Here is a 20,930-nt window from a genome sequence, read left to right on the forward strand (position 1 = left end):
CACAAAAGGACTCCTCTAGTCCAGGACCAGCCTCTGAAAGGTGTTTACGATGTCAGATGTGAGTGCCACTGCTCTGTAGTCATTAGGTGAAGAGGCGCCTGCCATCTTTGGAACAGGAACAACGCAGGGTGATGTTTTCCACAGAAGTGACCCTTTATGGAGCCTTAGGGTACAGACTGGCCAGGTGACAGAGGACACCACGAAGTTGCCTTCTCTCCGATATTCAATACACGGAGCCTAATTATAAGCCTTCATTGTGACATTCGAGAGACATCGGGAGAATAAGAATAGGGCTTTGCGTAAACGATCCTCCTTCCGTACAGTAGATGGCACTGTTTACCCGATTGGGTTTTGTTTTGTTCCCTTCAAAAACTCCTCTTGTCGCGCGTTGATGACTCGTGGTGTTTGATTCTGTCAGCGACTACCATTTGGGGCTTTTGTCTGAGCTTTTAGAATCAAAAGCGAGAAGAAGGAGAGAAAAAAAGAAAAAGAGAAAGAAAGAAATCAATGCAGAGAGAGCGGACGGCCAGTGTTGGTGAGCAACGGGAGCAGCGCCTGGTGGGAGAGGAACGGAAAGTCGGGTGGGAGGAGGAGGAGATCAGAGGGAAACGAAACGAGCGGGGAGACTGACCAAAAAAAAATATATATAGAAAGGGGCGATGATATCCGAGACCGGGCGATACGACAAATATGGAAAAAACCCATCAGCTTTCAGCTCTTTGTTTTAGTATTTCTTTTACAGCTCTGTCACTTAAGGAAGGTAAAGTTTTAATCTCTTATTTCACTTTCAGCAGTAAAATCCATCCATTATCCAACCCGCTATATCCTAACTAAGTCTTAATGTCTTGTCAGTTAAGCAATGGAAGCTTGAGGGGGGCATCAGTTGGGTTTAACCGGGCACTGGCCGCGACTCTCTCTCTCTCTCTCGTAAAACAAATACTAAAATAAAGAGCTGAAAGCTGATGAGTTTGTTGCACACATCGGCTGGTGAGTGAAATGCTCGCCAGAACAAGCCGGCTGTTTTGACCCTCGACGATACGCCATGGGACGGAAACAAAGGTGATATCTGACGACACCTTTAAACCAAACCTTTTAACTTTAGCCTCCGACTATGCAAAAATAACCTTTTTAGTAGTGCATAGTAAAGTCAAACATGGCAGGCAAGGAAAATTACAAAATAAAAAAAAATCAGCCGTGAGCGTCACCCCAAACAAATCAAATTACCCGAACACTTCTATAACATTTCAGTCGTTATTGATCGCTCTGATCGCGCTGACCTTTGGGATAATAAAAAAGGTTATTGCGATAGCAACTGACGAGAATCATTCACTGCAGAATCGCGCTATTTAATGGGTTCCCAAACTCGGTCCTGGGGACTCCCTGTGCCTGCAGGTTTTTGTTCCAACCTGCTTCTGCTTTTTTTTTTTTTTGGACTCCTGGGCTAACTAATTGAACTGTTATTTCAGAGATTCTATATTTGTGAACAATATACAAATTAGAAAACTAACTATATATATATAGGGGTGGCGCAGTGGTAGCACTGCTGTCTCACAGTAAGGAGACCTGGGTTGGCTTCCCGGGTCCTCCCTGCGTGGAGTTTGCATGTTCTCTCTGTGTCTGTTTGGGTTTCCTCCTGGTACTCCGGTTTCCTCCCAAAGTCCAAAAGACATGCAGGTAAGATGGATTGGCGATTCTAAATTGGCCCTAGTGTGTGTGTGTGTGTGTGTGTGCTTGGGGTGTGGGTGTGTTTGTGTGTGTCCTGTGGTGGGTTGGCACCCTGCCTGAGATTGGTTCCTGCCTTGTGCCCTGTGTTGGCTGGGATTGGCTCCAGCAGACCCCCGTGACCCTGTGTATACTGTGTGTGTCTATATATATATATATATAGATATAGATATAGATATAGATATATAGATAGAAAGATATATACTGCTCAAAAGAATTAAAGGAACACTTTTTAATCAGAGTATAGCATAAAGTCAATGAAACTTATGGGATATTAATCTGGTCAGTTAAGTAGCAGAGGGGGTTGTTAATCAGTTTCAGCTGCAGGGGTGTTAATGAAATTAACAACAGATGCACTAGAGGGGCAACAATGAGATGACCCCAAAACAGGAATGGTTTAACAGGTGGAGGCCACTGACATTTTTCCCTCCTCATCTTTTCTGACTGTTTCTTCACTAGTTTTGCATTTGGCTACAGTCAGTGTCACTACTGGTAGCATGAGGCGATACCTGGACCCTACAGAGGTTGCACAGGTAGTCCAACTTCTCCAGGATGGCACATCAATACGTGTCATTGCCAGAAGGTTTGCTGTGTCTCCCTGCACAGTCTCAAGGGCATGGAGGAGATTCTAGGAGACAAGCAGTTACTCTAGGAGAGCTGGAGAGGGCCATAGAAGGTCCATAACCCATCAGCAGGACCAGTATCTGCTCCTTTGGGCAAGGAGGAACAGGATGAGCACTGCCAGAGCCCTACAAAATGACCTCCAGCAGGCCACTGGTGTGAATGTCTCTGACCAAACAATCAGAAACAGACTTCATGAGGGTTGCCTGAGGGCCCAAATGTCTACTGCACCCTGTGCTCACTGCACAGCACCGGGAGCTCAATTGGCATTTGCCATAGAATACCAGAATTGGCAGGTCCACCACTGGCGTCCTGTGCTTTTCACAGATGAGAGCAGGTTCACCCTGAGTATATGTGAAAGACGTGAAAGGGTCAGGAGAAGCCGTGGAGAATATTATGCTGCCTGTAACATCGTTTAGCATGACTGGTTTGGTGGTGGGTCAGTGATGATCTTGGAGGCATATCCATGGAGCGACTCACAGACCTCTACAGGCTAGACAACGGCATCTTGACTGCCATTAGGTATCAGGATGAAATCCTTGGACCCATTGTCAGACCCTACGCTGGTGCAGTAGGTCCTGGTTTCCTCCTAATGCACGACAATGCCCGGCCTCATGTGGCAAGAGTATGCAGGCAGTACCTGGAGGATGAAGGAATTGAAACAATTGAATGGCCTTCACGATCCCCTGACTTAAACCCAATAGAACATCTGTGGGACATTATGTTTCGGTCCATTAGGCGCCGCCAGGTTGCTCCTCAGACTGTACAACAGCTCAGGGATGCCCTCATACAGATCTGGGAGGAAATGCCACAAGACACCATCCGTCGTCTCATTAGGAGCATGCCCTGACGTTGTCAAGCATGCATACAAGCTCGTGGGGGTCACACAAGATACTGAAAAGCATTTTGAGCAGCAGAAATTAAGTTTTTGAAACAATGGACTAGCCTGCCACATCTTCATTTCACTCTGATTTTAGGGTGTCTACACAATTGAGCCCTCTGTAGGCAGAAAACTTTTATTTCCATTAAAAGACTTGGCATCCTTTTGTTCCTAAGACATTGCCCTGTCGTTATTTGTATAGATATCCAACTTCATATTGAGATCTGATGTATCTAATGTGTTCCTTTAAAGTGTTCCTTTCATTTTTGTGAGCAGTGTGTGTGTATATATATATATATAGAGAGAGAAGTATAGGAACTGTCAGCCATCCCTCCATTACGATAGCCACTTCATTCATTTCAAGGTTACAGTGGACATGGGCAGCGTTGGTTGCATGCAGGAACCAACCTGGAGGAGGTGCCAGTCCATCACAAGACACACTTGGCCATCAGCAGTCAGTTTAGAGCTGAACTGGACACACACACGTGAATTTGGGTTAAGTAGGATTGATAACGTTATGTTAGTTTTAGAGGAGACAAAGGCGTTTGGCATGTGATGGTGAGGTACAGTGACCTGTGGGTAGAAAACCAGAACTGTTAGCCATCCCTCCATTATGACAGCAATTTTGTTCATTTCAAGAGTACAGTGGACACGGGCAGCATGGGGTGCAAGGCAGGAACCAACCTGTAGGGGCCGTCAGTCCATCAAAGAAAACGATAAGCCCATCAGCTGTCAGTTTAGAGCTGAACTGGGCACACGTGAGTTTGGGTTAAGCAGGTCTGATGATGTTCTGTTAGTTTTTGGAGGAGACAAAGACATTCTGCACGTGATGGTTGTGGGACCTCCAATGTTAAATAGGAATTAGATTAACAGAGGAGTCAGGAATACATAGAGTGTGGTGAGAACAAGTGTGAGGAGTTCATCTTGAACAATGTGGTCAGTTAGCATGGGCGAGTATTCTTAACCTCCCCTTCATTATGACTGCCAATTACTTCATTTCAAGGGTACGGTAGACACAGACAGCATGGGCTGAAAGGCAGGAACCAAACTGGAGAGGGCGCCAGTCCATCACAGGACACACTCGGCCATCACAGTCAATGCAGAGCCCATCTTGAAAACTGGGAATGGTCAGTTAACACGGCGGGTATTCATAGATGAAGGTGTGCCAGAGTCCTGTGGGTCCAAAACCATCAGGCTATGATCTGCTAGCCATCCCTCCATTATGATGGCCCCTTAATTTAGTTTGGTGTTACGGTGGAAAGCATGGGTTTCAAGGCAGGGAAGAACTTGTAAGGGGTGCCTGTCCATCAAAGCAAACAATCGGCCATCAGCAGTCAGTTTAGAGCTGAACTGGACACACACATGTGAGTTTGGAGGTGCCATCACCATCATCTCCTCTAAACCTAACAGAACATCATCAGACCTGCTTAGCTTCAATGTGAAATAGGAATTCCATTAACAGATGAGTGAAGAGAAGGAGTGTGAGTAGTCCATCATGGACACTGAACAGGTCAGTTAACATGGCGGGTATTCACACAGCAAGGTGAGGCTGCAGTCCAGTTGGTACAAACCCACCAGTTTAGTGACTGCCAGCCATCCCTACATTGCAACCGCAACTTCACAGGCCTGCGATGGAAATTGTTTTCAATAATTTTTACCGATTCTTATGTAGTGTTGGGGTGCTGAATGTAATCCATCCCATCACCCCCAGCCATCCCATCACGTAAGGTTTTCCCACAAATTGCCATATTCAACTTGACCGTCATAACCATAAAGACCCAGAGTTTGAGGCCATCGTTGATAATAAGTTGACGGAATTAGAAGAACTGGGTTGTTCGATGAGCCTCCAGCCGCATTTCCTCCACTCTGTTTTGGACGACTTCTTGGAGAACTTGGGGTGCGGTGAGGGAAGAGTAAGGCGAGCGGCTCCATCAGGATATCAAAGAAATGGAGTGGAGGTATCAGGGGGTCGGTGGAGCCTCAGCCTGAGTATCGCTGACTATTACTGGGGGCTGCAGCCAGAAACTGCAGGAGCTTGAAGAGACATTTTGAAGGACGCCGACAACACCATTGAGTGCACGTGTAGAAACCCGATGTTTTAAAGTGGTTTTATTCTAGTTTTTAACTTTTACTTGGTTCTGTTTTGAACGCTAGTCTTGAAAATAATTTACAACGGCGATTACTCATAAAATTGGAAAGGAATAAGTCACGTAAATGAAGATTGAATAAATTCTTACTGGTGATTGGATCTTTTTGTTTTTCTAGATTTTTATTTCTGTTGCGTTTTGTGGGAAAACCTTATATGATGAGGGGGCGGGGAAATGGATGTTATTTTTGAATTCAGTGCCCCCCCCAAAAAAAAAACCAAAAAAAACGTAAGGAACAGTTGAAATATTAAAGACAACTTTCAAGACATTTGAATTTTGCAGGCCTGTGAATCATTTCTGGGTTACGGTGGACAGCATGGGGGTGCAATGTAGGGAACCAACCTGGAAGGGGGCGCCAGTCGACAACACCCTGAGGTGGGTTTAAAGCGGTCGGTGAGCGGGCCACACGTGTGCTTTGGGTGTTAGGAGGGAACGGTGAAGGAGCGCAAGGAAAACCGGAGAGAGTACGAGTGACCAGGGTGGTGTTAGATATCGGAGGTTCACAAGCAAGAAGTCCGCAGTGCAATCCCAGTAATCACCAAAACGAACGGAGACAAAATCATCGACCACAAAAATATAATGCACACATTCAGAGACTACTATAAATCCTTATATTCTACTGAGTTTAAAGAAGACAACACACAATCTAATGCATTTCTGGATACATTACAGATACCGCAAATAGACACTTTTATTGCGGAGGAACTCGATAAACCTCTGGCGTTATCAGAATTACTAGATGCTATAAAGTCACTTCAAGGCGGGAAAGCACCAGGCCCTGATGGCTACCCTGCAGAATTTTGTAAGAAATTCTCCGCTCAGCTAGCTCCCTTCCTATTAGCAACATTTACAGAAGTTCAAGACAGTCAAACTCTTCCTCAAACTTTTCGCCTAGCATTAATCACCGTTTTTCCAAAACAAAATAAGATATCGGAGGTTTGAAGATGTGAAGAAAAAAAAGAGCGAGTGGGAAAGTCCAATCGGTGTTGATTTTCTTGGCATAGCGATGACGGAAAGCTGGTCGTTCTCTGTTGCGTACTTCAGTTTCTGTTCTTAAAGGTCCTGGGCTGATGAAACTGGGGGCGGACTGCCAAACTAATCTTTGGTTTGGCTAACTGAAATCTTTTCTGTTGTGTCCGAAAGGGGGCGCCACTAAGCTCCAAACCTCAGACATAATGCTACCCCCACACAATTCCAGGTTCAACTAAAATATTTTTTTTGTATTTTTCACCCACACTATTACCCACAAACACCAGTCCAAACTCTCCAAACCAAGTCAATTTCTTCATCCTCCCACCTCCAGTTGAGTGTCACCTGCTATCTCCCAACTCTGACTCAACTGGAGAAGGCTGGATGGCTTCCTTTTATATTGGATGAAGGAGTACTTCCAGTGTCAAAGTACTGAATGGTGGAAGCCCTACGAAATAGGTGGTCCCGTTCACTGCAGCAACCAAGGACCCCAACAGGGCTGTCCTTCAAGACTACGAATCCCATGGATCCCTGTGGGTGTCCACACTGGGTCCACGCCAGAGGAGCACTGCCACCTAGTGGATCGGGGAAGAAACTGCCTTTGACAAACAACCAACCCCCAGTCCCTCAATTAATTCTTCACCCCGACTGGGATAATAATCTGGTCTCATCCTTGCCAGGTTATGCCTCCTTCCATGTTGTCCTACCATCACGGCCTTGCAGCTGGGCATAGATCCATCCTCTGTCCTGGTTGGGCTGCCCAGTTCATCCATGATGGCACTTACACTTGAGACAAATATTCAGTAGGCTATAAGTGTTTAGTCTTGTATTTCTGCTCTGATGGAACCAGTTGTCACACTCTATGATGTGTAGATAATGTTACTACTGGTCAGTGCTTCTGCACCGATGGGGTCATTTATGGTAGGTTGACTAATAGCAGCAATCATCTGCGCACATTTGTTCAAAATATCATACGGAATCATTAAGCACTCTCAATGTGATTTAACACACGGTACACGTGGGAAACGATTCCTCTCTGTTAATGGTAGTAATGACAGAAGCACAGCTCAAGTAGTGACTTGAAGAAATGACCCAAGTAAGAGTTTCCTGAGACAAAAGCCCTTTCAAGATTCTGAAATGGGTAGATGACCTATAGTATGGTCAGGATCAGCAAATAACAAGAATAAATATGAAATAAAAGAGTAAAAAATAAGTGGTGATCATACTGCCCTGAAAGGAAATCACACAAATAAAAATGAAAATGTTACTGAAATGAGGTAACTGTTCAAACTTATTACAAATGACATTGGCGCACACAGCTTCCGTGATTCTTGCATTTTTATTTTTTGAATGAATTGGTAGTCTTGAGCTGCCACTTTACCACGAGGCAACTGAGCTGTCACAGAGAGTCACTGTCGTGATCTGGGGAGTCCCGAAAGCACTGGTACTAAAAACCCTTCCAAAGTTGCCCACTGGGAACACCGTCAAAATACCCCGACTAGTAACCCAAAGGGCCGAGACGAATCCATCCATCCATAATCCAACCCGCTAATATCCTAATTAAAAATAAAAAGGTTGATTTTCACCAAAAGGCTGTGTAAGCCCCAAAGCTCCAAAGAGCACAAGGAGACGTCTGAAACGCCATAAACAGTAAACAGAGTCCCAAACTGAAATCCAAAAATAGTTTTGAAAACAAAAACGTCAAGTACAGAATCAAAAATTAAATCCAAGAGGCGTAGTCCAAAGTAGAGCATGGGGTCAAAATTCCAGAAAACGCAAAGCAAAGCCAAAGCACATAAACTCACCAATAAGGTCTTCATTCCGGCACATTCAATGAACCGCCAGGAACTGTGGGAAGCCCCATCTTAAATAGGGTGGAGGGCTGTTCCTGGCAGTGATTTGCAGGTGGCCCCACCCCTTGGGGAGCCACCCACAAAACACAAAGGTCATTACCTAGGCTACGGCCCTTTTCTAACATAAAAAACATACATACAAACTTACATTAATAATTAAATATAAATAACTGTCATCAAATTTGAGAAAACAGACCCAAAATATAAATTTGAACCCCAGCCAGGGGGAAAATGCTGGCTGAAACATCCATCCATTATCCAACCTGCTACATCCAAACTACAGGGTCACTGGGGTCTGCTGGAGCCAATCCCAGCCGACACAAGGCGCAAGGCAGGTTGCCAGCCCACCACAGGACACACACACACACACACACACACACACAAACCAAGCACACACTCGGGACAATTTAGAATCGCCAAGGCACCTAACCTGAATGTCTTTTGACTGAGGGAGGAAAGCCACGCAGACACGGGGAAAACATGCAAACTCCACGCAGGGAGGACCCGGGAAAGCGAACCCGGGTCTCCTAACTGTGAGGCAGCAGCGCTACCCACTGTGCTACCATGCCACCCTGGCTGAAACGTGACAGTCATATTCTGTGGATTAAATTGACCGGTACACAAAATGAACGACGCACAATTTGACAACTCTAAAAAAAAAAAAATTGTTTTTTTTGATGTGCAGAATTCTGTCCATGTGGGCATTTTTTTTGGTAAACAACAAAAAAGCTGATAAAAGCTAAACGTTAATTGGTATAACACTCAACTTTAATCAAAATGAAAACTTACAAGGAAAAAACTAATAAAGATAATTACTTCCAAAGAGAAAACCACTCCCAGTCCTAGACAGGAAAGATCGGCACCACCATTAAAGCAGGGCACATGGACGCACCAGCTTGCCCTTTCATTTGAAATCTTCATGGTTGTGAGAACGTCATGAGAAGTTCTTGCCAGAGCTGACCTGACCAGAAATTAATTTGTGACATCTGGTGGGCGTGAAAGCCACCACCTTACTAGAAAGACATTGAGACAAGAGTGTGGACGGTTAAACTGGAGCACAGAATCAAATGGCAGGACTGAGAAGCAGAGAATTGGAGAGTAAAGAGGAGGAGTGACAGGAGGAGTGCAGCAGCCAGCAGGTGGAGAAACAAGGCCCTCACAATAAGAGCAGGCTGCCCTACTTGAGGCTATCAGTTGGTTTGTTCACATTTTCGATGGCTATCAAAATGGAGGTGTGACATATCAAAACCTCACAGGCAGAGTCTCCCTGAAATGGTGGTCTTAGTTTAGATCAAATCTGTTCAAATTCATTGCATTTGGGTCAGCCCTGATTGGGCCTTAGCAGTCAGTATAAAACAGTTCAAAATGATAACATGACTTTGTTTTTTTTAAAACTTTCCCCTGTCCATGTTCTTAACTTTGTCTCTGTCAGCTGGACTTTATCGCCATATAAACTAGATTTTCACTCCAAATCTTCGGAGAGTTTCTTAGGCTGACTTAAAGGGTTTAGTTCAGGTCAGGTCAGGGAGCCTGCACTGGTTCAGCACATCACCACACCCACCACAAGACGAAACAGCTCGTGATCCCGGTTGGCAACCCCCCCAGGTGGACACGCAGTCCTGCTGCAGCCAGGTGTTTTGTGGGCATCCCCTTGGCCTGGTCCAGCCACTCTGGTCCTCAACAATGAGGGTCCTGCAAGCTGGATCACCCTCCGGGAATTGCACCACATGGCCGTAGTGCCGTAACGGGCACTCCCTCACACTGCAGGTCATGTGCCTCATTTGGGACTCCGTGACCAACACAAAGTCAAACCAATGGTACCCAAGGATTCTCTGAAGAAACACACATGAAGGAGTCCAGTCTTCATCTCAGGTCACTGGATAGCGTCCATGTCTCATAAACAGGAAGCACCAGGACTCTAAAGACTTGGACCTTCGTCCTTTTTACAGATAGCAGGAGCGGCAGACACCCCTTTCTAATGACCCCCTCATGCTCTCCCAATCCGTGTACTGACTTTATAGGAAGAGTCACATGAATGTCACTGCCAATGTAAGTAAGCCTCTCGATGAGGTCCACTCTCTCTCTCCGCAGACGGACACCCTGCTGTTGGCCGTGGCCGAGAGGTCATTAAAGGCCTGACTCTTTGGTTTTTATCAGGACCCTCACCAGCCCAGACACTCAGACTCCTCACTCAGTCCCTCGAGACCCCCCATCAGAGCCCCCACTGACTCCACGTATGTAGGCTGTTCTTAAATTTTCTCCTTTGCTTCTCTGTCATCTCCAGCCTTGTACGTTTGACCAGGTTTACTTCTCTTAGATTTACCATATTGGCTCGCAATTAAACCTACTGAAATCAAATGTAGCACTTATTGCTTTAATATATAAATAATGCCAAACAGGGTGACATTTATTAATATTATTTACATCTACTTCCTGAATTCTGTCCTGAGTTTTTACAAAATATCAAGTTAATAAAAGCTTCTCTTTTAGTGGACATAGTTAAAGTAAATAGAAAAATTAGAAAAAGAAGACTGAATCCTGCAAACCTTTACTGTGTATTTCACAGCATTGTCAGCAAAGTCAAGATCAGTTAGTCTTTCTTCACCGCCACCTTGCCCAACACCCAGTCCATGCCAGCATTGAACCGAGTTGGAGCAGAACACACCGCTGACGGACCCCAGAATCAACTGAGAGGGTCTTCCTCCACTCTGCACAACACTCACAGTACCAGTGCACAGGCCGGCCATGATAGCCAGCAACCTTTAGGGGATCCTGCGAACCCTCGGGATGTCCTATAGGGCAGCTCGATCAACAGAGTTGAATGTTTTACGAATACGACAAAGGCTGCAAAGAAACTCTACCGATATTTGCATTTGCACTCCATGAGACCCCGCAGTGCCAGGATGTGGTCGATGGCAGACTTCTTAGACGTAAAACCAGACTGTTCTGGTCACTGGTAGGTGAGCAAGTGATCACGGATCCTATTGAGGGTGACCCCCTGGTGCCAAGAGCAGTGTTACCCCCCCGTAGTTGCCACAATCCAGATGATCACCCTTCCCGTGGAGGATTCACAGCCTTTCAAATCCCTCATGAAAACTTAAGTCATTTTCTGCATTTAATGAAATTGGGACATAAACTTTGAAAAGTGCTTGTTATTTTTGCTGGCTTCATGAAGTCATTCTGTTGCTTTTATTTTCACAGGGAGCCTCTTTTCCAGTTCAGGTGGCCGTGCATTAAGGTGTCAAATGGCCTCCAGGTCCAGGTGAGGTGGGAATCTTAGGGGAGAGAAGAGCAGAGACTTGGGCAAAGGGAAGAGTTTCACACGGATCATGGCATCAGCCAAAGAGAATGACGTGCAACAAAGACGAGCACGCGTTAAAGAAGAGGACTGTGAGTGGGGTGCACCAGAGGAGCTGTGTGTGAAGGTGGAGGATGGCGAGGGAAACACTTCTTCAGGGTGCAAAGAGGAGGCGTGCAAGGGAGAGGCAGTCGAGATGAAAGTTGAGGATCTGAAAGACTTCACCGTTTACCTTGAACTGCCAAGGCGTACTATCAAGCAAGATGTTTGTGAAGAGTCTCTCTTCAGTTCGCACCCCTGGTTCATTGATACGGGACAGCAGCCTACCCAGCGGAATTCTGTGGGAGTGAAATGTGAGTTTGAAGAGAAGGTCAATGAAGGAAACGGGAGAGAGGCAGAAGAGCAGCAGTCGTGTGGGAGTTTTGAAAACGGTAAGTAACGGGATTAAACGAGCACGAAAGTGAAAACGAGAACCTCCAGATTGCATCAGTGGTTGTCTTGGTGTTTCTCGTGGGTGGGAATGCGAGCAGGATACGCGTTTGTTTGAATTTAAATAGAGAGCAGCTGCTCAGGTGCGTGATGCCGAACGGTAGCCAACCGAACAAAAAATAAGCATTAGGGTGGATGGCCAACACTTCACTTTCCCAACATAAACCTGTGACTTTATCAAATATTGGACAATATTTTTATTTATCAAATGAAAGACTAAAAATCGTAAACGTAAAACGTAAAATAATGACATTACCATTGAATCACACATCCACTGATGTGCAGAATTGGACCCAGCATCGGTTTCCTCGAGTCGTAAAGTGTTTTGAGTCTTTACCACCGACACCCTCTTCTCGCAGACCCGACCAACGTTTATCAGGTCTCGGCCTGTGTCCTGGTGGTCCCCACGTGTCACCCCCAGGTCCATCCTGATGCCCTCTCTGCAGCCTCTATTCCTGCTTGCACCTGTGATGCCCAGCATTCCATAGGCTTTGCTGAAGAAATGACTGGCAAATCCCCGGCAGCCCACTGCCACTGGCATAGGTCTGGTACTTCAGCAGACCTCCAGCAGTTTCTGGTATTTTTCCCATTTTCTATTCCTGTGCCTCGTCCATCCTCTCCTTCCATTGGCACAGTTAGCTTCAGGAGTGGTGAGCTGTTTTGTAACTTATGGAAATTAGGATGATGTCGGGTCTCAGAGTGGACTTGGTGATACGTGCTGGGATTTTGAGCAAAACTGCAAATCTGTTCTTGGGCAGCACACCCTCGTTGATGAGAGCAGTCATCCTGGCTCTAGCCCTGGCATTCCTGCTCTCTCTGATCCCCTTGCTGATTGTCTCTGTGATGATCTTGAGGACTTGGTCATGTCTCCAATGATAACACCCTTCACGTAGTGCCCTGGAACAATCGCTGAGGACGGGCCTGAGGGTGCCCATTTGAAGAAGCAGGGGACAGACTGGAGTTTCTGCCTTGGCCCATAACTACGTTCCAGTTATGGCACAGATGTGGTGTAATAGAAGAGATCAAGACAAGAGAAAGATTTGGGGTGCCCTTTTAACTGCAGGGCCAGCCGGGCCAAATAAATCAGAAATACAGGAAACCGTAGAACCGTTTTGTAGAAACAGGCAGGCACGGGCACCCTCACCCCCTTTGAAGGCACTCGGAGTCTCAGGACAGGCAGCAGAATCGAGATGTATTATATGGCACACATACAGACTCGCGACAGATGCCATTTATTACAGTTCTTATTGCACAAGCCGTTATTCATCCTATCATTTTGCTGCTCTAATCTCACCTCTGATTAATACAACCATTATTTTTTAGCTGAGGGGGTCTCAAACCCCCCTCTGTCCATCATGTTCGCCCCTAATTGATTCCAGCATTATTTCGGGGGGGGGGGTGTCATACCCTCTAAGTCCATAATGTCCACCTGTAATTTATTCCACCATTATTTCTGAGCTGGGGGGTGTCACCCCCCCCCTTCTGTCTATCACTTCAGCCTCTAATTGATTCCAGCATTATTTTTGGGGGGGGGGTGTCAAACCCCCCTCAGTCAATCATCTCTGCCTCTAATTGATTCCACCATTATTTCTGAGGAGGGGTGTCAAACCCCTCTAAGTCCATAATGTCCGCCTGTAATTAATTCCACCATTATTTCTGACCGGGGGGGGTTCAAACCCCCTCTGTCCATTACCTCCGCTTCTAATTGATTCCAGCATTATTTCGGTGGGGGGGGGGTGTCATACCCCTCTAAGTCCATAATGTCCACCTGTAATTTATTCCACCATTATTTCTGAGCTGGGGGGTGTCAACCCCCCCCCTTCTGTCTATCACTTTAGCCTCTAATTGATTCCAGCATTATTTCTGGGGGGGGTGTCAAACCCCCCTCAGTCAATCATCTCTGAATCTAATTAATTCTACAATTTTTTCTGGGGGTGTGTGACAAACCCCCCTATGTCCTTTGCCTCCGCCTCTAATTGATTCCAGGGTTATTTTTTTTAGGGGGGGTGTGTCAAACCCCTGTATGTCCTAATGTCCGCCTCTAATTAATTCCACCATTATTTTTGAGCTTGTGAAACCCCCCTCTGTCCATCACCTCAGCCTTTAATTGATTCCAGCATTATTTCTAATTGATTCCAGCATTATTTCTGGGTGTCAGTAAATCACCTCTAGGTCCATAATGTGACCGGGGTTCAAACCCCTCTGTAATTAATTCCACCATTATTTCTGAGCTGGGGGGGGGGTGTCAATCCCCCCTCTGTCCATCACCTCAGCCTTTAATTGATTCCAGCATTATTTCTGAGGTGGGTGGTGTCAAACCCTTCTAAGTCCATAATGTCCGAAATCTAATTAATTCTACAATTATTTCTGAGCTGGGGGTTACAAACCCCCCTATGTCGATCATCACCCCCTCTAATTGATTCCACCATCATTTCTGTCCATCGTGTCTGTCTGACGAGGCCTTTCCTTACTCCCCACTAGCTCTTCGCGTGCTCCCATTATTTAAATTCAAAGAGCTCACATTCCCTCTCTAATCCTTTCTGGCTCACCGGCACGTCTGACCTTTGGTTTATGAACTATCGGTGGTCTCCACCTCATATGGAATAATAAGAAAGTATGTAGGCATAAGCCTTTTTAATCCTGACTCTTACATCTTAATACTTAGTGAAATATAGTGTCTACATCTCTCATGTGCTTATAATATTTTTCTAATAGGTCGAGTTTACCAGTTTCAAGAATTCGTTTTTCTTTACTTCTTCCCTGCACACCCTTTGTCGTTTACAGCCACTGGTCCCATCGTGAAGGTCGCACTGTTCTGGCCCTGCAGGATTTTCTATATGAGTTGCGGTGGAAGGCGTGGAGAGTCTGGGAGTGCGGCGGGAGCAATGGCAGCCTTCTAGTCTGACGTCCTTTCTCTGTACAGCAAAAGAGAAGGCATGAGCGACAGGGCCACCCGGTGTATCAGAGTGGTATTACAGTTTGATTCAGAACCCTGAAGACGCCTCCCAGAGGCGCACGCGTCTGACTGTTCATAAAAGCATTCAAAGCCATGTCTGCTGTGAGGTTAATTTGATTTGAGTGAATTTGTCATCCTCCGGCGCTAATAACTGTACCTAAATGTACTGTAATTAAGTGATTCATTTTTATTGATTTCACAGACTTTATATTTTCACGCACACAAGGACATATCAATATAGTATACTGTATACAGTATAACAATTAAATAAAACTATTACAAGGACAGAGTAGAATTTAACAGTAGACGATATCACATGATAGGATTTGGATTTGTTTAGAGTCCTGGAGACCCCCGCCTCCCCCTATTGGCCATTCCACAGATGAGACAGCCAATCCGATAAAGGGACCCCTCTACCCCACGATTCCTGCGATCCTCCATCAGGGATGACTTTACCTTAAGCAGGCAAAACAACTTGGCAGGTGGGCAGTGGGCACCAAGTGCCACCTTTGAGTACCTACTTTGAACAGAACAGGTGAGGGTTAGTAAATTCTAACTGTCATGTTACTTATGTTTTAGTGCTAATGACTAACAATAGAGATGCAGTCTGTAGAGATAATCAGCAGCTCTAAGCGGGGTGTGCTAAACTGAAGTAGTGAGATTTGAAAGCTGAGACCGAAGGGGCATCTCTTATAATGGCAGGCAGACCACCACACAGTTTTTAGGGGGGTTCTGTAACTGAAAGCTCGACCTCCCAGTGTTATTTTATTAATCCTTGGAGTCATAAGCAGACCAGCGTCTTGAGATCTTAATGTGCACTCAGGTTTGTAAGTCATGATAAGTTCAGATAAGTAAGCCGGACCTCGGCCATTTAAGGCTTTATATGTTAAAAGGAGGATTTTGAAATCTGTCCTAAATTTAACCGGGAGCCAGTCTGAGGATTTAAGAACTGGAGTGATGTGCTCGTATTTTCTTGTTCTTGTAATAATTCTTGCAGCAGCATTTTGGATTAACTGGAGGCTGAACAGTTTGGGCATCCACTGAACACCACATTGCAGTAGTCTGGCCTACTAGAAATAAATACATGAATGCATTTCTCAGAATTCTGTTTATTTAGAGGTTTCTAAGACCAGCAATGACATGTGGAGCTGAGACTTGAGCAGTAAAGGGTAGTGCAGTGAGTGAAGTGATGTTTGGTGTTTAGTGTTGTAGTTCAATAAGAAGTGAAATACTCGGAGGTCTGTGAAGACCACTGGAATAAATGACTTCTGCTCTGCACAGACGTCTTAAACAATATGAGAGATTTATAATTGGTTAGGATAAAATATGTGGAGCATCCTAAAGTGAGTTTGAAAGAATCCACCCAAAGTGGAGATAAACGCATTACTTCAACCGTACCTGCCTGGTGCAATTAAAGATCATAAGGATAGAAGTGAGAGAGAATCCAAGAAAATGGGGATGAGAAAAGAGTGAGTGGGGCACTGGGGGCTTAAACTTAAAAGAACTTGAATGATAAACTCCATTTGACCCACATTTTGTTTTATTTGGGGTCACAGGCATCTTCTTAACCTTCATCAGCTCCAATTTTATGATGCCATCCAAATCCACCCTCCTGTTTTAATTTAGGATTAGGGGCAACTTTGAAATCAACCTGAGGATGGATGCCAGCTCACTGCAGGGCACACTGGCACACACCGTCCACCCTCCGTTATACCAGATGGTGATTAACACAGCTGGCACATCTGTGGAGTTGTGGGGAGGAGGACGGAGAAACTGAGTAGGCAGGTGAACACACTCAGAGTGGACAGGCCAGAGCTGGTGCCAACCTCACCAAATGTGCCATCTGTCTCTTTAAATATTTTATTTTTTTTTATTTTTTATGGTTCCCTAAACTGTTTTTGTTATTAACAGATTCACAGGGGGATGGCAGCTTCTCCTCACCTTCACGTCCTCGACCCTCCCTGCACCCCAAACTGAACAAGGAGATGAAGAAATCATCAAGAGGATCGGAGGATTTGAGTGCAGCTTCTTTCCAGGACAGTCCTCTTCCTGCTGAAAAACTGACCTCAACGGACTCCGTCAACACTGATGAACAACAAGCTCATCAACACGTCGGCATTCACCCTGAAGAGAAGCGTTATTGCTGTCCAGAATGTGGCAAACAATTTCCCCATAAAAACAGTCTCCAGAAACACACAAAAATTCACACTGGTGAAAAACCGCATTGCTGTCCAGAATGTGGTATAGGATTCTCCTTTCTAAGTAGACTGCACCGGCATCTAAAAATTCACAGTGGAGAAAAGCCTTACTTGTGTACTGAATGTGGCAAACAGTTTTTAGAAGTAAGTCACCTTCAGAGCCACCTCAGAATACACACCGGAGAGAAACCTCACTTTTGTTCAGAATGTGGTAAACGATTCTCACATAGCAGCAGCCTTTTAAAGCATACGCGAATTCACACTGGAGAGAAGCCTCATTGCTGTTCTGTATGTGGGAAAAGATTCTTACAAATCAGTCACCTTCAGTGTCACATCAGGAGTCATACTGGGGAGAAACCCTATTATTGTACTAAATGTGGTAAATGCTTTGCAAATAGCAGTGGTCTTTACAGTCATGAAAGACTCCACACTGGCGAGAAACCTCACAGCTGTTCTGAATGTGGCAAACGCTTCTCAGAAAGCAGTAGCCTTCACAGCCACATGAGAATACACACTGGAGAGAAACCCTATTGCTGTCTAGAGTGTGGCAAACGCTTCTCACAAATACGTGGGCTTCACATTCACACAAGGAACCATGCTGGTGAAAAACCATATGGCTGTCCAGACTGTGACAAACGATTTTCAGACAGCTGCGGTCTCCAAAGGCACAGACGAATTCACACTGGGGAAAAACCATACGGCTGTTCTGAATGTGGCAAACGATTCGCTGACAGCAGGACTCTTCAGAGGCACACGCAAGTTCATATTGGAGAGAAGCCCTGTAGTAGTCCTGAATGAGGCAGATGAGTTCTGATAAACGTCATGGCTGTTCTGAATGTGCAAATGTTATTTAAATAACTATTAAGCAGTGAGGAGGTCTGGAGTTGATTCCAGATATGGATTTTTCATTTGGAAGCTGTCACTGTGAACTCTCAATAAGAGGGTCAGAGCTGTCATTGCAAATAATAACAGGTCATCATTAGGCTCAGACAACAAAACAAACCCTTTAGAGAGACAGTAGAGACACCAGGAGTGGCCAACTCAACCGTTTGGTAGATTCTTAAAGAGAAGGAGCACACTGGTGACGTGAACAACACCAGAAGGTCTGAAGAACCACAAAAGACAGAATTATATCCTTGGTGAAGAAGACCCACTTCATGATATTAGCCAGACCAAGACCACTCTGCAGTAGGTGGACCTAGTCTATAATCAAGACAGGACTTCATGAAAGTAGAGGCAGAGGGTTCACCACAAGGTGCAAACCACTGGTAAGCCTCAAGCATAGGACGGACAGATTAGACTTTAGAACGTGTCTTAAAAGCCTGACCAGCTTTGGACAAATGAAACTAAGATGAAGAGAAGAAGCAGCTCAAGATCTGGTAAGGAGCACAAAGGCATTGAAGAATTCACACTGGGGGAAAAAGCCATATGGGTGTTCTGAGCGTGGCAAACGTTTTGCTGACAGTAGGACACGCAAGTTCATATTGGAAAGAAGCCCTGTAGTAGTCCTGAATGAGGCAGATGTGTCCTGAGAAACGTCATGGCTATTCTGAATGTGCAAATGTTATTTAGTTAACTATTAAGCAGTGAGGTGGTCTGGAGTTGATTCCAGGAATGGATTTTTCATATGGAAGCTGTCACTCTGAGCTCTCACTGTGAGGTCCATGCAAATAACAGACCATCATTAGGCTGAGAAAACAAAACAAACCATTTAGAGAGACAGTAGAGTCACCAGGAGTGGTCAACTCAAGCGTTTGGTAGATTCTTAAAGAGAAGGAACACACTGGTGAGATGAACAACACCAGAAGGTCTGAAGAACCGCTGGGAAGCCTCAAGCATAGGATGGACAGATTAAACTTTGACAGAGAACATGTCTTAAAAGCCTGTCCAGCTTTGGACAAATGAAACAAAGATCAAGAGAAGAAGCAGCTCAAGATCTGGTGAAGATCACAAAGGCATTGAAGAATTCGCACTAGGGGGAAAGCCATACGGGCGTTCTGAACGTGACAAACGTTTCGCTGACGGTAGGACTCTTCAAAAGTGCACACAAGTTCATATTGGAGAAAAGCTCCATAGTAGTTCTGAACGAGGCAGACGACTTCCGAGAAACTTCACGGCAGTTCGGAAAGTTCAAGCGCTCCTCGGATAGCAGCACTGTTAATAATGCCAGGAGGATGGACTCTGCTGGGAACAATGGGGCAAATGAAGAGAAACTTTCAGGCCCACCTTTCCATCCACCCATTTTCCAACCCGCTATATCCTAACTACAGGGTCACGGGGGTCTGTTGGTGCCAATCCTAGCCAACACAGGGCACAAGGCAGGAAACAAACCCTGGGCAGGTCGCCAGCCCACCGCAGCAAGCCCATCTTTGCTGTTTTTATTTTTTGCGAGGTTATCTTGAGTGTCTTAAAAGGCACCTTTAAATAAAATATAACTGTAGTTGTAGTCTTCATAATCATGAAAGAATTCACCCCGAGAAGAAATCTCATGCCTGTTCTGATAGTGAGAAGCGACTCTTTTATGGATGCCACTTTCAGTGCCACATAGGAACTTGTAATGGGCAGAAACTGTGAGTGTGAGAAAGAATTTTTAAAGATTAGCGACCTCTATGTGCGGAAAGGACTTCATGCTAGAGGAAAGCCACGTAGCAGTTTGGATTGTGAGAAGTGAGTCTCAGACGTACAGTATGAAGTGTACAATATGAAGGACAGACTTTGAACTTAGCTTAGCATGAGTGGACTATTAAAAAGAGTCCGTTTCTTTGTAAGTGTCTTGTTTATTGGATATTCACGTCCACCTCCAGCCCAGCCCAGTTTATCTACGGCACCACCACAACTATGACTGATGTATGGCAAACTATTCAGACTACAGAGTTTGTCGAGTGTTACTGGAAAGATGAAAGCAGCTTTGACCAGGAGTTTGGATTTTTTAACTAAATGTGCCGTTTCAAAGATCTGAGATTGGGTTGCTTTTGGTCTTATGTTACATCTAAAGTTACATTACAAACAACTGAATTTGTATTTAGTATCTCACTGTTATAATGACCAATAAATAGACGTCAACTCTCTCTAATGTAGGCGTTTTCCTTCTCTATTTGAAAACAACTGGCTATTTACCTTTACCAGTTTCTATAAGTTTATGTGTGACTTTCAAAATAATAAGTTGCTTTAATAGGCCAGCATCCCTTCCAGTTTTCAAATCTGCTTATCCAGATCAAGGAATCAGGAAAGCTGGAGCCCACCCAGCAGGTATCAGGTACAAAGCGGGAACTGTCCGTTATGACGTGCCATCTGTTGGAATGACAAATGCAATGCATTTTATTTCACCAGATGTTTGTGATGCACCATTTGTTGAAGTGACACTAACATAGCAGCCGGACAGTCCATTATAGGGCGATAAACTCACTCACGCACACTCACTAGGTTTCCCCAATTTAGATTATGGACAGTCCAAGCAGATTCTATGATCATCGAGAGGAAAGTAACCACCAAATTTGAGCAACAAAGTTTGGCCCCAACATTCACAGCAGTGCACCATCCTGCTCGTAGCAGGCCATGAATGGAACTGAAATGGCTATCTTGGGAATATGTGAGGGGCAAAGGAGCATTGCTGGGCACACTGGCCATCCTCTAATGAAATGAAGTGCATTTAATACAGAAACCCATCAGTAGTGAAGGGAGGTGACATTCTGAAGTTCATACTTTGTGTTTGAATGCTGTGGTAGATGGGTTGAAATCTAAAAAACCAATGTAGACCTTAGCACGAATGTTTACAGCGTTTCATCAATTGGACTGTA

General features: G+C 45.1%; 1 protein-coding gene across 1 annotated transcript; it reads left to right on the forward strand.

Annotated features, from left to right (window-relative positions):
• Positions 1-401: 401 nt before the first annotated feature.
• Positions 402-19,437, forward strand: LOC120528279 (zinc finger protein 501-like). Its single transcript, XM_039752408.1, has 3 exons — positions 402-535; positions 11,394-11,921; positions 16,847-19,437. The coding sequence occupies exons 2-3, from the start codon at positions 11,522-11,524 to the stop codon at positions 17,929-17,931; spliced, it is 1,485 nt and encodes a 494-aa protein (XP_039608342.1). The 5' UTR covers positions 402-535; positions 11,394-11,521; the 3' UTR covers positions 17,932-19,437.
• The last annotated feature ends 1,493 nt before the right edge of the window (positions 19,438-20,930 follow it).

The sequence above is a fragment of the Polypterus senegalus genome, chromosome 4 (genome assembly GCF_016835505.1).
Source record: "Polypterus senegalus isolate Bchr_013 chromosome 4, ASM1683550v1, whole genome shotgun sequence".
Lineage (NCBI taxonomy): Eukaryota > Metazoa > Chordata > Cladistia > Polypteriformes > Polypteridae > Polypterus > Polypterus senegalus.

What these genes read in the sequence shown, in the direction of transcription:
- LOC120528279 (XM_039752408.1), top strand. Translation starts at nt 11,522, where the DNA reads ATGGCATCAGCCAAAGAGAATGACGTGCAACAAAGACGAGCACGCGTT. An exon ending in GTGTGGGAGTTTTGAAAACG is followed by an intron (nt 11,922 to 16,846) that starts GTAAGTAACGGG and finishes TGTTATTAACAG; the next exon opens with ATTCACAGGGGGATGGCAGC.